The 18,688-nt window shown below is 49.2% G+C and overlaps 1 protein-coding gene across 1 annotated transcript in view; it reads left to right on the forward strand.

Annotated features, from left to right (window-relative positions):
- Positions 1-18,688, forward strand: part of DEF6 (DEF6 guanine nucleotide exchange factor) — a 36,047-nt gene that overhangs the window by 2,817 nt on the left and 14,542 nt on the right. Inside the window, exons 2-3 of the mRNA XM_032789088.2 lie at positions 13,791-13,931; positions 16,728-16,913. Coding sequence (XP_032644979.1) covers positions 13,791-13,931; positions 16,728-16,913 — 327 coding nt within the window. The remainder of the gene's footprint in view (positions 1-13,790; positions 13,932-16,727; positions 16,914-18,688) is intronic.

The raw sequence follows: 18,688 nt of genomic DNA on the forward strand, positions 1-18,688 counted from the left end.
AGCGACTGAAGTGACTAACGGCCCTAATTCAGCCCAGGCGCACTCTCTATGGTATGGGTGGATTAGATGAAAGCCAATGGGAGCCAGGCACCTAACTCCTTTGCCACTCCCAGCCATTGTTTTTAAGCAATTGGACAGTGAAATGTAGTAGTCTCTTACGCTGCTCTCCTCCGCCCCAAGGCCTGGCAGCTGGGGATGTGGTAAACTGTTTGGTTGAGCATAGCTCTCTTAACACAGGGGCATGTTCATGTATCTGTGCAGGAAGGAAGGGTAGTCTTGCGGTTAAGAACTGCGAGTCAAGAGATCTGGGTTCTGTTCCCAGCACTGCCATGGAGCAGGCATGATCTTTGGACAAGGCAGTGAAACTCCCTGAGCCTCAATCTTCAGATCTGTACAAGTGGGGGTATAATTTCCTGTCTCTTTGGGTGGAGACTAAGTGAATGTTTGCAAAATGCTCTGAGATCCTCAGCCAGACTGGTGGTGTGGGTGTAGGGTAAGAACCTAGACAAGATGGATGACACTCTGCAGGTGGAACATGTTGTACGTTCCTGTTGCTCTCATGCATGTGATTCTGCTAAACTTTTCTTGCCTCCTAAACCCAATGGCCCAGGGAGAGGAGAGGAGAAAAGAAATGTGTTGCCTGGGAATTTAAATAGTTCAGGTTTATAAAGGGGCTTCCAGCTATTATGAAACCCTTGTAGACCACAAGAAAGGAGCTGAGAGATTGCAAAGGTAGCCCGGGTTTATAAGATGGGAAGGCAGAGAGACCATGGAGATTAAAGGCTAGTTCATAATACCTACCTCTTACAACAGTGGATCTCAAAGCACTTTACAACGATGGGTTGGTGGGGAAACTGAGGCACAGAGCAGGGAAGTGACTTGCCCAAGTCACCCAACACAGGCCAATGGCAGAGCCAGGAATAGACCCTGGGTCTCTCAAGTCCCAGTCCAGTGCTCTATCCACTCGGCTGCAGTGGGATGATAGGGGCCTTGTTTTCAGAAGTACTAAGCACCAATAGCTCCCGTTAGCTTTGGTTGGAGTTCTGGGGGTGCAGCGCTTCTGAAAATCAGGCCCCAAGTCAGTGGCTCCATGAGCCATTTGAAGAAAATTCGCTACCGTGCACTAAGCCAGGTCAAGTCCATAAGTTGGCTTGGTGTAATTTTGTATTAAAAGACTCACTGACACCTCCTGGAAAAGGAAATGAATGCAGGACAATTCTGCTTTGATTCAGTCAGCTTCCTCTATTGCACTCCTCCAAAGTACTGGCTTGGAAATGGGGTCTTCCTGGCTTTCGGGTTCATTTCCTCCGTATGGCCAGGTTTCTATGTCCAATCCTAGGACTCTGGTCATATCCTTTTGGGCCTGCTCCTAAGAGATGCTGGACACCTTCAGCCCGCATCAACTTCAGCTGTGCCACAAATTGGTAGTTTAGAGTTGGGGAAACTGAGTGACAGGGACTGGGATTTTCAAAGCAGTCTTAGGAGGTTGGGTGACAATTCCTTTCAGCTCCTTTGATAAGCCCAGCCAGAGAGATTAAAGCCTGACCCACAACCACACGGTCTGTCTTCACTGCACAGGTGAAGCGGTGGCTCTTTAATTGGGGGTTACCCCTAATCCCCCACTCACAAAAATCTCTTACCTGAGTTAAGTGGTGCTTTTAACCTGGGGTAGCTAGCCCAGCGTGGGATGAGTGTTAGACCTCATGTTCCACTTAGACTCAGATGGGCAGCCTGCCCACTTTGCAGTGAGGACCCAGGCTAAATCACTGGAATGCTGATATTCCTCCAGTGCCTTCCCACAATTCCTCCCATGTGCCCAGAGTGACAAATGAGTTCTCCCACAACCCACTGCACAGGAATCACAGTGTGTCTCAGCTTACTGCAGCGCATGTCCTGGCGAGGGACACAGGGGAGGGGAGCGCCAGTGAGGATGTGGTAACTCAGGTGTGGTTTGCAGTTGGTAGTTCACACCTAGGTGAGGCTAGCTGAGGTGCTTAGAGCCCGGCGCAGATCAGCTGCAGTAACTCTGCAGTGAAGACAGAGTTGCACCAGTTTAGCTAAAAGTGTGGGGTTGTTGGTTTTTTAAATTGATTTAGTTAAACCAGTACAAAAATCTGTGGGGGGACGACTCAATTCAAAACACCTGGCTTTTTTCAGTTGTGTGTGCATTGGTCAACTTACAAGTACAAGCCAAACCTACACGAGGAGGTTTACCCCTGTATGGCTCCATAGGGGGGCAGAAAAAGGGGAAGGTTGCTCAGACCTGATCTCTACCCCATTTTTATACCAGCTGTGTCTGTTAGGGGCATGCAGTTTTACTGATATGCCTCTGTAACCTTTGTGTGGGAGTAGTTATATGGGTATGAAGGTGCCTAATCCCAGTATACTCCCTTCCCCTTCCAAACAGGTATCAGCTATACACATTTATACCAATATACCTGCATCTGTCCCACTTTAACTGTACCAGTAGAGCTAAAGCAGTACAATTTTTGTATGTAGACAAGACCTCAGTTGGATTATCCACTCTTTGGAGCAGAAACTCTTTGTTTTGTGTTTGTACAGCGCCTAGCGTGATGGGGTCCTGGTCTATAACTGGGGTTCTTTGGCATTCCTGTAATAGAAATAAGAAATAATTTTAGCTTAACTGGTACAACTTGTGTGTGTAGCCAAGAGTTTTTTAAAAAAAAGGAAAAAGGTCCTGTAGTGAATCGGTGACAGAACCAGGAAAAGAAATCATTTTTCCTGACTTTCTAAGCTTTGGCCAGCAGTCTATAAGGACTAGAGAGGAGGGAAAGCCAAGAATAGGGGATACAGCCCGAGCTTTGTTTCTCAACAGGCTGCTCTTCAGAGTTTTTCAAGAGGCTCATTAATATCGCTCTTTGTCAAGATGATAAGCTTGGGGGAGGACAATAGACAATTCTTGATGTCGGCAAAGGCGTTCAGTACAGCTCCCCATTCTAGGGTGGTAGAGAAATGTGGTCTAGCTGCAACTCCTACAAGAAGGATGGAAAAAATGTTGCGTAAGGCCCGTGTGTCATTGCTAATCATGTGGTGTTGAGGTGGCAAAAGGTTAGACAGCAGACATCCACGAAAATCTGCGCCAAGAGCTTGAATTGGGAAGTGCAACAGTTGGCTTGGCTGGCAGTACGGAACTGGGAAAGGGCAGCAAGCCTTCTGAGAGATGGAATGAACACATCTCAGAAAAGCACAGAAGTAGACTGAAATGTAAATGACTGCAGGGCAGGTTGGCCCATGGAGGGAAGGAATGTGATGCAGAAGTGTGGAGTGGGCTGTGGGGAGTGGGGGTGAATTACTAGTGTAGGTTTCTCTGTTGCTTTTCAGCCTGAGAGATCAAAGCACTTGACAAATTGACACACGCAGGGATCACAAATGCAGCCATCTCTGGGGCGAGATCCACGGGTCTTCTGGGACAAAGCCCATGTCAGTTTCATGGGGTGGGGGATCAGTCTGCCCACAGCAGAATGAGCAAGAGGAAACTCTAAGGGGAACATTGACATGTTTCCTGCCTTCTGTGTGGTATTTTCCTGCATAGGGAACAATCTGGCATGTAGTTCCTTTTACATTTGCTTCTCTGCTGGGGACTTAGATTGCACTGGTGGCAGATATGGTGCCTGGCTGCTTTGTGAAGGGGGCACCGTTATAATAGATGGTGAAGCAGCAGCAGGAGAAAGCTGTGTGTCGTAGGTAGGTGCTGGTTTGGCAGTGTATTGGCTTGGCCTGCTTTTGAGAAGGATGAAGACAGGTCAGTAAATGTGATTCTCGGACAGGCGGTGGGAAAGGCCCAGCCCTTGGAAGAGGGGGGTTCGTTCCATGTTGGGGAGAAAATAGAAATGAACAGGGCTTGAGAGAGCATCCGGGCAGCTCTCCGGAGAGCTGCTGGCCCATCGGACAACACTGCAACAGTTAGCCCCTTCCTAGAGTTTTGTTCCTACTACAGGCAGAGTGCGTCCGTTGCGGGCTTGCTGCTGGCATTGCCTGGGGAGCCATCTTCAGCCTGTGGTGCAGGAGATACAGCAGTCCCAACCAGCCACATGGAGGAGGAGGATGATCGCATAGTTCCTTTCCCTTGATAATCTCAAGATGCTTTGCAAACATGCACTCACTGAGCCTGACTTCATTTTGCTGGTGGGAAACCCAGGCACAGAGCAGTGAAGTGATTTTTCCCAGGATCACACACAAAGTCAGTGGCAAAGTCAGGAATAAAACTCAGAACCCTTGGCTCAGGCTTTATAACCATTAGGCAACACTCCCTCCCTCTGGGCTACACTGCTTGAATCTCCCAGTCCCAGTCCTGCCAGTTTGGCAACATTGTCACCTTTTAACATGCAAGACCAGTCTCTGGCTTGGAGGATCCATTCCAAAACCTAGGATTGCCCCAGGCACAGCCAACAAGGGAGAGGAAAAGGAGCTGCCATTCTCGGTTGCCATTAACTATTCCACCCCCGGCTGACACTGGCGCCTGTTGCAGCATGTACATTTCGAGCCACCCACAGACGCTGATTGTAATTCCACGTTCAGCTTGGTGAAAGGAGGCCAGCCTGCGGCAGATAAGGGATGTGGTTATGCTGGCACGTAGTCTGCATTTCTATTGCCTGTGCATCAGAACGCCCATACTGAGTCAGATCAATGGTCCTTCTAGCCCAGTATCCCGTCTTCTGACAGTGGCCAATGTCAAGTACTTCAGAGAGAATGAACAGAACAGGTAATCATCAAGTGATCCATCCCCTGTCGTCCACTCCCAGCTTCTGGCAAACAGAGGCTGGGGAGACCTGGAGCATGGGGTTGCATCCCTGCCCATCTTGGCTGATAGCCATTGATGGACCGAACCTCCAAGAACTTACCTAGTTCTTTTTTGAACCCTGTTATAGTTTTGGCCTTCACAACATCCCCTGGCAAGGAGTTCCACAGGTTGACAGTGTGTTGTGTGAGGAAGAACTGTGCAGAGACGGGTGAGCAGGGCAGTGGTGTCAGAGGATCCTCTTTCCATAACCAGGGCCTGAATAAAGGGCTGTGCGAAGGCAGGGGCAGAGGATGGGAAAATCTTGGACGGGGACCTTGGGAGGCTGGACTGGATGTAGCGCCCGTCCTATGAAAATGGCTGTAGGTGGAGAGATGACAGAGAGTGCTGGTTACTGCGTCTCATGCAAAGGCTGTGAGCGCCAGTAGGGCAGTAGGTGGTGTCAAGGTTATAAAGAGGGAAGCTAGCTCTGATACTGCTGTGTCGCTGCTCTGAATCCCACCTGGCTGGGTGGCAGCCCATCTGATGACTGTTGAGGGGTTGAGGTCAAATGAGGTTAACAAGTCTTGGTGTGTTTTGCTGTGTCTACGTCACACAAAGCATCACACGATTCTGGCCTGCTTGGGCAGCCTCTGTGCAGATATTGACTGACCTCCAGCCCTCCAGGTGCCAGAGGTGGTCCTGCAGTGTTAGTGCCAGTCCTGTATGGTCGAGGAGGCACTTGTGGAACAGGAAGGGGAGCTGGCTTGTTCCCCTAGGGGGAAGATTTTCCAAAGCAGAGCAGTGTATAATAGTGATGGATTTAGGGCCTGATCCTCCACTGGCCACTTTGCTTTACGCTGTCACTTTGCTTTACACAGCTTTAAAGTGAGGATAAGTGTGATTTGTGCCAGAGTGGTGTCAAGTGGCCTTGGTGTGAATGAATATCAGATCTTTATGTCTCTGTGATAAGAGGGGGGATTTGTTTGTTAAAACAATCCTAAACTAGCACCTGTATGTCAGTGGGAACACAGAGCAGGGGTCTAGGATAGCGGTTAGAGCAGCGAGCAGGGAATCAGGAGGGATTCCATCCCCAGCTTTGCCACTGACTCCCCCTGGGACCTTGAGCGAGTCTCTTTGCCTCTCTGTTGTGACTTACCCCTGTATGTAAGTGGGGTTAATGATACTGACCCACTTGGCTGGAGTATGAGAGGTGTCATGAATTAATGATTGTGAAGCATTTTTGTGATCTACCCATATAAACAGGTGGGCATTAAAGTCAGTCTTAACCAGTTGGAAATTAGCATGTGTCTTAGGGGTGGAGGTGGGCACCACCGTGTCCCAGGATAGAGCGAGCTCCGTGAATGAAGGCACTGAGATTTGATAGCCAGGTCTCTGATTATGATCTGTATCGATCCTGTTTGCGCTACAGAAGTAGCCACATGTCACTCCCAAACTCCTGTACATGCCTGTCCTGGGCTGGATTCTGTGGAGGCTGGTCAGGAATTTGGAGTAGCTGTTCCCAGAACAGTACCACACGTGTTTGGACCGGAAACAAAAGAGGAATGAACCCCCTGGGATGTCTGTAGTTGCTAAGCTAGTCCAGTGAGCAGCATGTCTTCTAGGGGACTGGGTGAGCAGACCTGCTGCCATGTGCAGGACTGAATGATTTTGTTCGTCCCAGCTCATCACGTAGTGCCATAGGGGGCAGATGTCCTGACAGCCCCATTCCCAAAGGGAGGTGTGCTTTCAGGAACGCCACGGCCTGATGAAAGCATCAGACGCTGAGCTGCTGACCTGTGTAAACATCCAGGAGGGAGAGGGTGTGACTGACTGGGATGAAATGGAGCGATGGAAGATTATAGGCTGAATACGGATGACAGGAGGAGGGTCTGACTCCCTAACTGCGAGCAAGGCCGGCTCCAGGCACCAGCTAAAGAAGCAGGTGCTTGGGGCAGCCAATACAAAGGGTCGGCACTCCATCCAGTATCGGGCTGGCACATCCGGGTCTTCGGCGGGAATTCGGTGGCAGGTCCCTCAGTCCCTCTCTTCCTCTTTGAGCTGCTACCGAAGTGCCGCTGAAGAGGAAGGAAGGGAGTGAAGGATCCGCTGCCGAGCTTCCGCTGAAGAACAGAGTGGTGCGATTGAACTGCTGCTGAAGAGCTGCTGATTGGCTTTTTTCTTTTCTTTTTTTTTTTTTTTTTTTTTTTGCTCCTTGGGGTGGCAGAAACCCTGGAGCTGGCCCTAACCTGGAGACCCTTGAGTTGGTGGAATTTCCCAAGGGAAATGATGGAAGCTCCATCGTTTGAGTCATTTAAAATTCCCTAGTGAGATCCTGCACTGGCCCCCAGACGATGGCCTAGATGCATGCAAATATCTGCAGTTCCTAAACATCCCTCGTTAGATGAGACGTCCCTAATACCGGACCCACATTTACCTTTGCCCCACACAGACCTGTTGTCACTTTTCTGGATGTCACAAGCTATTGATGTTCGAAATACTGAGTCATGAAACCACCACTCCAGCCAAGGTGGCTGGGCGCGTACCACACTGGTCCTGTGTTGTTCAGAGCCCGCTCTGGTGGTGCTGGTTTTCTTGTATGCATGTTGGGGGCTGGGAAGTTTCATCTTTCAGTAGCTGCCATTGCATGCTGGGCCTGGGTACCACAGTAGGGAGTGTTGTCCAGTGATGAGAACTCAGGCCTGGGATCTAGGACATTCTGGGTCTTATTTCTCATAGGCAAGTAATTTTTTCATAGCAAATATGTTGTTCTGGCAGCCATTCCAGTAGTGAGGACACTGATCTAATGCATAGAGCAGGGGAACAGGGAATGAGGACTCCTGGGTTCTCTTTCTGGCTCGACCACTAAGTGTCACGTGACCTGGAACAAGTCATTTGCCCCTTCTGGAAATCAGTCTGGCTAGCTGTACCAGGGGATGATGACAGCTTGCAGTGGGGTGGAGTGGATGGGACTTTAATGTTTTTGAATGTGCTTTGAGATCTGCAGATGAAAGGTGTTGTTAACATTCCTCTTGTTCCTTCCTGCCCTCGAAGCTAGGGTTGCCAGTTTTGGTTGAACATATTCCCGGAGGTTTCATCACGAGACATAATCTTTAATTATAGACTAATTCCTGGAGGGTTGGCAATCCTACTAGGAGCACAGGTCACTATCATTCCACTCCCCGCTGCCTCTCGCTCCTGTTCAGCACTGGACCTGCTTTGTCCCTCCTTTTTAGTGAACTGTGATTTGTTAGAACAGTTCTGCTCTCTGATTGACACCTGTCCTGACCAGCGGCATGCTAGTATGGCATCCCCAGAGGACATATTATACACTTAGACAAGTCCTAAGAGTTTGGAGAAGCAACCAAGCTTTGGAGGGCTAGTTCTCCCCTTTCACACTGTGCTCAGGTCTCTGTCACCCCATTTTCTGTATCCCAAAAGAGGCAGCACACACTGCTACAGGAGTGAACGTGGTTACTCACCTCTTCTCGTCCTCATTCTCTCTATCACTACCCACCTTCCTGATGGATGCTGCGGGTTGATGGAGAAGGAGCCAGGTGTGCTTCAGGGGATGATGTCTCAGCACCTGACTAGTGCTTTTGCCCTTGCTGTGTTGCTGTTCCAGGAAGCAGCATCTCTAGGAGTCAGCAGCAAAGAGTCCTGTGACACTTTATAGATTAACAGACGTATTGGAGCATGAGCTTTCGTGGGTGAATACCCACTTCGTCAGATGCATGTCTAGGAGTGAGTGTTTCAGGGCTGGTGGAAAGCTGAGTGGCTAGGATTGTATTAGCATTCCAGAAAGTCACAGCATCAATGAGGTTTTTGAAGTAAGAAGATGAAAAGGCAGATAAAATGTAGGGAGAAGGTATATGAGGGTCTATGGAATAGGTGATATAAAGAGAATTGGTTGGAAAATTGTCTTTGTTCTCCTACAGAAAATTTGGTTGAAAACAAAAAATCTTTGTCAAAATTTTCTATGGATTGCAGGAACTTTTCATGAAGAATTTTTATAATACGTTTTCAGGGACTATAATACTGTTACTGCAGGTGTCAGGAGATGGTGCTGTTACACATAGCCTTGCAAGTTTTTCTTAGTGTGCAAGTGGTGTTCAGTCTTGGAAGAAAAGCTGTATTGTTGTTTTATGATACAGTTCTTTGGAGATGCTTTTGCAAACAGCTGGAGTTTTTTCTGGATGCCTTGATCTACTAAATTCTTAGGGCAGAGTAGCTTCCTGGTTTGGTATTTGGGCTGAGATATCAGAAAGAGACGATTGCCTGTATGCTGTTTGTGACCACTTTTGTTCCAGGACTGGTGTATAGAGTGTAAATAAAAGAAACTACCCAGACTAAGCATGAATAATTTTCTTTTCCAAGGGGAAACTGACCTTCACGGCCCTGACATCTACTATAGCAGAGGGGCTATAGGGAAATATAATTAGTGATTGATAGGTCTTCAATCGGTAAGTCTATTTATAGATTCTGTGTTTCTATAACTTGAACAAATTATCTTGCACATTCACCAGTCCTGGGTTAGACAGAGAGCAGGAAGGGGAATGATTTATATCCTAAGGATTTATGCCCCACCTACAGGGCCTAGTTTCCTGTCCCTGCTAGTGTTTTCCTGCCCCCCTGCCAGGGGAGAGGTGTATATGGAGCAATTCCTTGGGCGTGCTGATGCTGAACTGCAAAAGACTTGAGTAACTGGTGACTGCACAGCTGGGGTTAGGACTCTCCTCTGAGTCCAGCTACAAACATCCATGACTGTCACAGAGGCTCTTGGCTCTTTGGGTTGGACATGACTTTTTGCATCAGCATAGAGACGGGGACAAGGCTTGGTTAGAAATGTAGAAGCCTTGCTCAGGGAGGCGGGAGGAAGCTCCCAGGGCTTGGCACGTGCTGCTTGTGGTTTGATGGAGGGTTCTGATAAATGACTTAAACGCAGCTGCGGGGAAAGAAACATGGGGAACTGAGTGAGCTGCTCTTGGAGGTAGATTTGAGCCTTCAGATACTGCAGCTTGCACATCCCAGTGAAGGACAACAAAGACAGGGTCTGTGGAGCTGTGACGCCCCAGACTCTGCCCTTGGTTCTGTACTGCCATTGCAACCTCCATCTTGTTAGTTATCAAATCGCCCTTCCCACAAACACCCAGAGATACTATACGGGCCTAGGTGCACGGACACCATACGGGGCACATGCAAGCAGAGGTATCTGTGCTCAGTAACCCAGGTACATGTGCACTCTACCACACTCTTGTCCTATCTCTCCAGGTTCTTATCTGTTAGGCTTGGCACCCATCATGGCAGTTTCCCAGCTCTAATACTGACAATCAGTGAGGATTGCTTGCCTTCCTCCAGCTCCTTTCATCTGCAGGCTTCACAGTACTTTCTGGGCATTAGTGAATTTAGCCTCCTAACACACCTAGGGTAGGTAAGAGGTTTTGCTTCCACTACCACCAACAAAATGCAGCTAGCTCTAGGGTGGAGGTGGCAGCCATGTAACAGCACACAGCAACATAACCAGGTAGTTTAGAACAGGCGGGAGAAGGGTGGATCTTTAGGAAGCCAGGATCTCATTATCCAAACTGGGAGTTAGTTAGGACACTGAGGCTAATGAAGTTTTTTTCCCGCTCCTGATCTGAGCCAAGTGCTGTGACAAGTACTTGTAATATATAATCCTAGGCATCAGCATAATACTTGTAGCTGTCACACTATACTGTGCTTAAAAGCTGGGTGGAGTCAATATGTTACTGAGAATTTGATTGGTCAGGAAAGGCTCTAAATGCTGAGCTCCCCGTATAATCTCAGACTGATAATTTATTAAACAAAGCCAATCTGAAAGTGAAACTCCATCTACTGTGTCCAGCCAGCTGCGCTTTCACAGAGTGCGCAGTGCTCCTGTGAGTAGAAAGGGGGACTGTATGGCTCAGGGGACCGGTAAATGGGAAAGCATGTTCAAATCTAGTGGACAGGGCACTAGGCTGGGAGTCTGGAGACCTGGATCTCTGCCACTGACCCTGCTTTGTGACCTTGGGAAAGTCACTTCCTCGCTCTGTGCCTCAGTTTCCCTTCACTCTTTGTCTTATCTGTTTTCATTGTAAACTCTTTGGGATGGTCTCTTTCTAGGTGTGTGTACAGGACCTAGCACAATGGGGCCCTGCTCTCAGTCAGGGTCTCTGGAGGCTACTGTACTGTGAAATGAGGTCACTGCTTCTCCCTCCGTGTTGCCTATGGTGTATCCACCAGCCCTGGTGCTCTTTAACCTCTCTGGTGGCCGTCTCAGCAGACAGGCCAGGGATGTCCAGGATCACAGGGGTGAATGCGCACGTTTGCAGATAGGCAAGCAGCCAAAAGGGCCAGGTGCTGTGTTGGTGGGACGCCCTTCCACAGCATGCTCACCCAGCTGTCTCAGACCAGTCTTCATTAAGCATGTGCTTTGCTCTCTCCTGCCTGCTTTCTCTAACTCTTTTCCCCTGCCTGCTCAGCCTTTAAAGGCATATTTGAATATTAGTAATAGCTTATAAATATTACTATTGCATGTATTCCTACCCACCCCCAGTGTCTATCCGCATCCCCCTCCCCTAGCACCTTCCACATGAGGAACTCAAAGCACTTCACACACAGCCATTAATTTAGCCTCAAGAGCTTCCTAGGAGGCAGGCAAATAAATACAACCCCGTTGCATGGATGGGGAAACTGAGGCAGAATGGTGAAGGGATTTTCCCAAGATCCCACAATGTGAGTCACTGGTGGACCTGGGAATCAGTTCTCCTCACTCCAGGGTCTTCAGTTTCCTTTCTTTGGTGAAATGATGGGCGGAATTGTTCTGTCAGCATCTCAACCTGCAGCTCCAGGAACTAAGGGCCTGATTTGTAAAGGTATTTAGGCACCGAGTGGGATTTTCAAACGTATTCAAACCAATGGGGATTAGGTGCCCAGGCCCTTCGGAAACCCCCAGAGTCACCTAAATACCTTTTAAAATCTGGTCTTAAGTAACTAAGCCAGCCCCTCTCAGTGCGTCAATGTCTGACACCACCCCAAGGGCTGGAAATGTCCCCTCCCACCCCAGCAGTGCTCTGCAGACTGGGTCACCTTATGGTCTGGGCTCTTGTGCAACACTTTAATCTCAGCTCTTCTGCCTTCTAGGTAGGGCTGCTGGCACCTGAGCAGTACTGACCAGTGTTTCTGTGCATCCACTTTGCAAACCGTTCGGCAAACAAACCCACCCGTCCTCTGCTCACCGACTGCAGGAGCACTGGGGAGCTAGACCAGTGGGGAGACTCACACAGGAAACTGAGCACCATGGAGTTAATTTACTCTCCAAGGGTGGGGCACTCACTGGGGCCTCAGTGGGGAACTGTACATCAAAGGTCTGTGTTAGGAGGTCATCTGTCCCTTTCTCTTACTCTCTGCCCCATCTCTGTTGCCAGGCTGGCTAACAACCTTGGTTAATATCCAAAGGCCTTAGCCCTTCCATGAAGCCCCCCACATATTGCACACCCTGTGCATGTCCCAGGACGTCAGGCAAAGATATCTAGGAGTTGTCTGTAGGTGGCATGTGATTATCTAAAATGTCTCTGTTCCCCACAAAAGAGCCTGTGACTGACACTCATCCTATAGCTCAGTTGAGTATGGTTCTTTTTGTAAGTTTGAAATTCGGAATCTGAGCTGCTTTCGTTAGTTTTGATTGGAGGTCTAAGTCACCTGGTATGTTTCTCTACCCTGATTGGTTGGGTACAATTTTTTTTGCATCAGAATATGACTTGTGGTGCAAATAATGTTGATTGTGAATTGGAAATTCTCCAGTTCACTGTTTCTGCACGTATTCCTGCCGGTAAATGTGATTGTTGGAACACTCACAGAAAACAAACAGATGCAAACGGACCCAAAGCCATTGAAGTGTTTTGTGTCAGTTAACATCCACAGAATATATTTTGAGGCATTCACCTACGTTTGCTGCAAAGTCTGTCTACCTAGGCGTTGCTAACATGCCCATCACCATAGCATCTAGGCAGCATATACCAAGTTAAGAGTAGCAGCATTATGATCCAGCCTTTCCCATCACTCTGATGTTGTTGTTATTATTATTATTTATTATTATTATTTGTATTATTAGAGCATCAAGAGGGTCTTAGTGATAGACCAGGATCTCACTGTGCTAGGTGCAAGCGCATAACCTCATCAAAGTATCTCTGAAGAGCATACTTTCCCCATCCTTTGGAATGTCCAAAACCAAATTTCAAAATAAAAACTCTCAAGGGAGGAACTCCGGGTCCCCCATTTCAAATGACACCCATCAAACATCACTATCAATATGCTCAAGGTATCTTCAGGGACAAGTTCTAAGCCTGTCCAGCCAAGTGCGGCTCAATGTCAGTTTATTTGCTCTATGGTTCTACGCGTCTATCCTTCGCTATAGTGATGAAAATGTGATTTGCTTTAAATGGGGAAATAAACTATGAGATGCCCCAGATCTTTCCTCTGCTCCTTGCTGCCTATACCTACCTTTGGAATGTGGAAGTTTATCCCAGGCTAAACTGGGATACTTTTGGGGACTCTGTTGTTAAACAATTAGCATATCACTGACTTATTGTTAGGACATCAGGATGCTTAGATGAAACAGAGACACTTGTGTTCACAGCAGATAAACAGAGAAGTTAGATAAAATTATCAATACTCATGTTGGAAAGTTGCAGCGTAACATGACTTTATCTCTTACCATTCAGAACAAAAACACACAAGGACTAAGAACAGAGAGAGAGAAAGCGGGCTGCTCCCTAAGGCAGCGATGTCCAATACTACTTTGTTCTAGGCTGGTTCTTACCAGGCTGTCTGTGATTGCACACATCTCTAGAGCCCCTTAGCCTGCAAACCAGGAAACGCCCTACTCTTAAAATGATAACTTGCAGTTCCAACACATTCCCCAATACACCACAGTCCTCAGTCACACCTGGATAGTAAGGTCAGTGTCTGCATGTCACTGTTCATATATGCCTATGGAGTGCTGCGGCTGGAAGCTGTAGAGTGCATCTGTTTTTTCTTCCTCTGCCAGGTGCTCTCTCATAACCTGTACACGGTGCTTCATATCCCCCATGACCCAGTGGCGCTGGAGGAGCATTTCCGGGATGATGACGACGGGCCGGTATCGAGCCAGGGCTACATGCCTTACCTCAACAAATACATCCTGGATAAGGTAAGCTCCTTCACTTTCTCCTTGCCCTTCTGTTTGGTTGCTGGTGGAATTTCATTCTCCTTTCCCTACGCCAAGGCCAGTCATCCCTTTAGAGCACCCCCATCAGTGGACTTAAATGTCTTTTCCTTAAGAAAGGACCATTTGGCTGGGATTTAGGAGTCGGTGTGTCTGACGGCCACCATCTTGGCCAACACACCGGGACCTGAAACAGGCACCTCCAGAGCTAAAAGCACGAGCTGTTACAGCTTGAGTTAAAGAGGCTGTAACGGATTCATATCCTCAGAGGAGCGGACGCAGAGGGGGACCTGTAACACACGCTCGCCAGTGGGTTACACTGAGAGAGAGGACAACCAGAGGCCTTAATTCATCCTGCATTGCATCTTCTCATCACTGACACCTGGGTAAGATAAAATGCTACCCAGTCAGAACTCCTCGCTCGCCCTGCCGGTGGCATTCTGTAGCCGCTTTGCATAGGCGTGAGTGCCCACCCTGTGCTAGCCTTTATGTCTGATTGCCTGGAGGGGAGAGAGTTCAAAAGACAGATAAACGCTGAATGTTAGTAGTTGCATTGGCAGACAAAGTCACCCCTTCCACTCTGCCAGACCTCCTTGCATACCGTGACTCAATGTTTCCAGAAGGGGCAGCGTAGCTCTGACAGACAAGACACGCAGTGGTGGAAAGCCCGACAGGAAAGCTCAGGCCTTTCTCCTTTAGTAGGAATTTTTTTCGCCCCATTTGGCGGTTTATCAGGAAGGACGAAAATAGAAGTTGGCACCGCAAGGGACAGGTATTTGGGGTTTTCTTTTATCTCAAAGGCGTCTTTGTTTCTTAAACTAAAACATTGTGGCTTGTTGCTCTCTGGGCTGCTTCCTCTGGGTGTGGGAAAAGGAAACGTTACTAGCAACTTTCTTCCACTGTGCTCTTTAAAGAAGGGGGGCCCATGTCTAGTGCTGGAACATATCCCCTTCTTGTCCCCCAATTTCTGAATAGACAGACTGCCCCGCCCTAGATTGTGCCACCAGCTGGTGGAGTAGGTTACTGCTCACAGTGGGTCAGAGCAGAATGGGGGCCGCAGGGGTTCCGTGTGCCAAGATGAGGTGATTGGACTGCCCCCTGTGACCCCATGCACCCTGTCTCGCCTTTCATAGGAGGTGCCTCCCGATTGCCCTAGGTTATGCCTTGGCCCATTCAGGACTGCAGCTAGTAAAAGAAGCCACGGTGCTCGTTTGTGCAATGCATAGACCCATGTGTCAGCATCTCACCCTAGGTAATCAATGCAGTGAAGCGTGTTGCTGGAGCAGGGGGGTGGGGGTAGCGGTCAAAGCCTCTGATATTAAACGCCGCTGCTCTGCAATGTAGTCAGCTGTCCATCTGGAGAGTTCTTAGCCCAAAACTTGGGGATCTCCTGGGTAGTAACTCTAAGCAGCACAGGCTGTTAATCCGTCAGGGAGCCAGAGAGAGTCGCAGGCTCTGACTATGTCCAGCAGCCCCAGTGAAGGATCTTGTTTATATTTGTTACAGCTAAACCTTGTTCCTTGCCTCTGCCCTGCTGTAGACTCCAGGGAATCAAAGGTTGGAATCCTGACTAGGCTAGGCCACCCCAGCCCATCAGAAGTAGATAAATTGAGTTTCTTGTGGGTGGGTCTTTCAGAGGAGACATTTCAAAGCCCAGGTCTTGTCTGCATGGCCATGAAAGATCCGAGCGGGCATTTTGATAAGAGTAAGTGGTTTACCCTGGTATTTACAGCCAAAAAGTTTCCCTCCCACCCTGCCCCTGGGCAGTGTGCTGTTTGGATGCTGCTCCACACCCCAGCAGTAGCTGCATTTCACTGGGGGTGGCTGCGTGCAGTTTGTAAAGTACCTTCTGGATGAAAAATACTGTAGAGCTGTGAGATCTGACCGAGCCATTATAGTCACTGTCATGGTATCCCCTGTGTGTCACGGAGTTCTGAAATAATCACTGACACACTAAACTGACCAGCTGGGAAAGCTCCCGGACACGGTCGTGTCCAGGTCCATGTGCTCGAGGGTTAAGCCAGTGGTTGTAGTGCCTGGCAGCTGTTGAAACATCACACATCTTGGCTGAGGTTTGGGCCTGGGACATAGGAGAGCTGGGCTCTATTCGTGGCTCAGCTACCGCCCGGCTGGGTGACTTGGGATGAATCGCTTCCCCGCTCCATGCCTCAGTTTCCCCATCTGTAAATGGGGGATGCTGATACCAACCCTACTGCATAAAGAGCTTTGAGACTCAGAAATGGAAATGACTCTGTAAATGCCAGGTATTGTTTATTATCTATCTTATGCTGCCTTCTATTACTTGGATGCAATGGCAGAATTGCCAGGTCTGTCTGAGAGGGGGAGGATCATGCCTGGCTGACTCACGAGGTAGGTGTAATAACATGATGCCCTAGGTACTCCAGTGCTGGGTGCATTAGTAAGAGACCGACAGGCAGCAATTCTATATCAGAGTCCCTACAGCTTTGGGTTCATGTTAGAGTGCTCTGGGAGTAGAGCAGGGACCTGGGAACTGGGGACTCCTGACTTCTAGCCCCAGCTCTGCTGGTGATATACTGGGTGATCTTGGGCATATCACGTGCCCTCTCCGTGCCTCAGTTTCCCCAAGTGTAAAATGAGGGTGACAGTGCTCCCCTACCTCACGGGGGTGACAAGCAGTTTGGGTTTATGGAGCTCTTTGCACTCTTGAGCTGACAGGTGCTGTAGCAGGCTGTTGTGTTATTCCCAGTGCTTTGTAATGCCATGGCATCACCTTCACTGGCTCCCGGGGTGTGTTTGCAGGTGGAGGAAGGGGCTTTTGTCAAGGAGGATTTTGATGAGCTCTGCTGGACGTTGACGGCAAAGAAGAATTACAAGCCCGACCGGAATGGGAACAGTGTCGTGTCCCATAAGGACGCCTTCAAGCTCTGGTGTCTCTTTAACTTCCTCTCTGAAGACAAATACCCTCTTGTCATGGTCCCAGATGAGGTAGGAGCTCCTTGTCTTGTCATCTGCAGTCAGTTTCACAGCTTCCCCCTCTCTGAGGAAAACTCTGCCCAAGTGCAAGAGACTTTTATTGGACTGACAAATAACACAGTGATCCAATACGATCTAGTGACGTGTCTACCTTGCAACGTTACAGCAAGGGATAGTGCTACAGGTTGGTATGGGAAAGCATGAGCTTTTCCCCACAGTGTCTCCAGTTCAATTCCAGCCTAGATCAGTGCTAACAAAGTTGTTTGCCGGCCTGTGTGGAATTAGTTTATTTCACCTCAGACCAGTCTCAGTGGGGCCGGAGATCACATCTCAAACTCCTGCCCCCACACTATAATTGAGACTAAGTGCCAGCTTTGTTGGCAGTCCCAGTGATGAGGCCAAGGGCCGAATGGGTCATGGAGACTGAATTCCCTTCTTGGGCTTAGAGGAGGGTCCCTCCAGGACGGGGCTTCTGCCCCTGGGCAGGCTGGGGTGAAGGACTGTGCTCTGCTTGTCCTGTGGATAAACAGAGGGCTGTGGTGCAGGTTTAACTAAGCCCACGCAGCTGCTCTAGTCAGGAGGGGTGACGAGGTGATGGCCGAAGGGAAGGAAGAGGGGTGAAGCTGTTATGAGCAGCGGTATGGGAAACGCTCTCTAGGCTAGGCTGTTTCCTTGCGTGGCCACCATCCCCCTCAGATCTGAGAACTGACTGTAACTGCTTGCAGAGACGGAAGAGAGGTGGGTCAGAACTGTGTGTCCAAGAGGAAGGGAAGTAGCTGAGGCAGAGGCAGGAGAGCAGACCGTTCTGCCGGTGAACCAGCTTGCGGTAGCCAACCGTCGTTCCCCAGGGGACTGCTGCATAGCGAAGGTCCTTGCCTGTGGCACAGATAGCCTGATGGTGTGGAAAGAGTGCAAGGAGACAATGTGTTCTGTTGGCTGGCTTGGATGGTTTGCTGCCCTGGGTGTTCAGCTCAGCTGGCCCTGCCTCCATCACGGGGGCCATGCATTTTCAATCCCTCTTTGCCAAGCCATGTCTGATGCTTGCTCTCCACTGCAGCTGGTTTTCGTGGTGCGGATGCAGCTATAGCAGAGAGGGTGGGGGTACAGGGCCAGCATGCTCGCATTGCACCTGCTTGATCAGCCAGCGCCATGTGCTGGAGCTGCGTGAGCAGCAAAAGCTGTCAGTTGAAAACATGGAAGCCCAAAGCCTGCGATCGCAGGTAGCTTCAAGTCCCCAGGTTTGTAACGGGGATGGAAACGGAGCTGAGACCTCAACTGTGCCAGGGACTCCCAACTGCGATTGCCATTGTACCCGCTCAGGGGCTGGCTGAGTGGGAGCCAGCTGCCTGTGTGGACATGCACTCTCACCCTGCAAGGCTCTCCCTAAGGTTGCCCCCCTTTTCCAAAATGAACATGGAACAATAAGCCTCTCACAACACATTTAAAGCCACACAACCCCATAAGGTCAGGGTGCTGTCGGGGGAATGTTGCTGATCATTTAGCTTCCCTAATGAGCAACTTTATGGGGGTGGTTTTGTCAATAGATTCTCCTGCATCGCATGAAATAGTTGGATCCAGATGGATTACTGCATGCTGGGATGTGGTCTCCATGAGTGGCTGTGGAGTGACAGAGTCCGTGTTTTAGCCAGCAGGAAAGACTCTGATCACCCCGGATATGTGTGTGCATGCCGCAGGGTTAATTAAAAGAGAGGAATCCCAGCCGCTCAGCCAAAGCAGCTAATCATAATCTCTAAATTCCACAAGGCATGTGGGAAGAAAGGGAGGTT

Source organism: Chelonoidis abingdonii, chromosome 4 (assembly GCF_003597395.2).
Source record: "Chelonoidis abingdonii isolate Lonesome George chromosome 4, CheloAbing_2.0, whole genome shotgun sequence".
NCBI lineage: Eukaryota > Metazoa > Chordata > Testudines > Testudinidae > Chelonoidis > Chelonoidis abingdonii.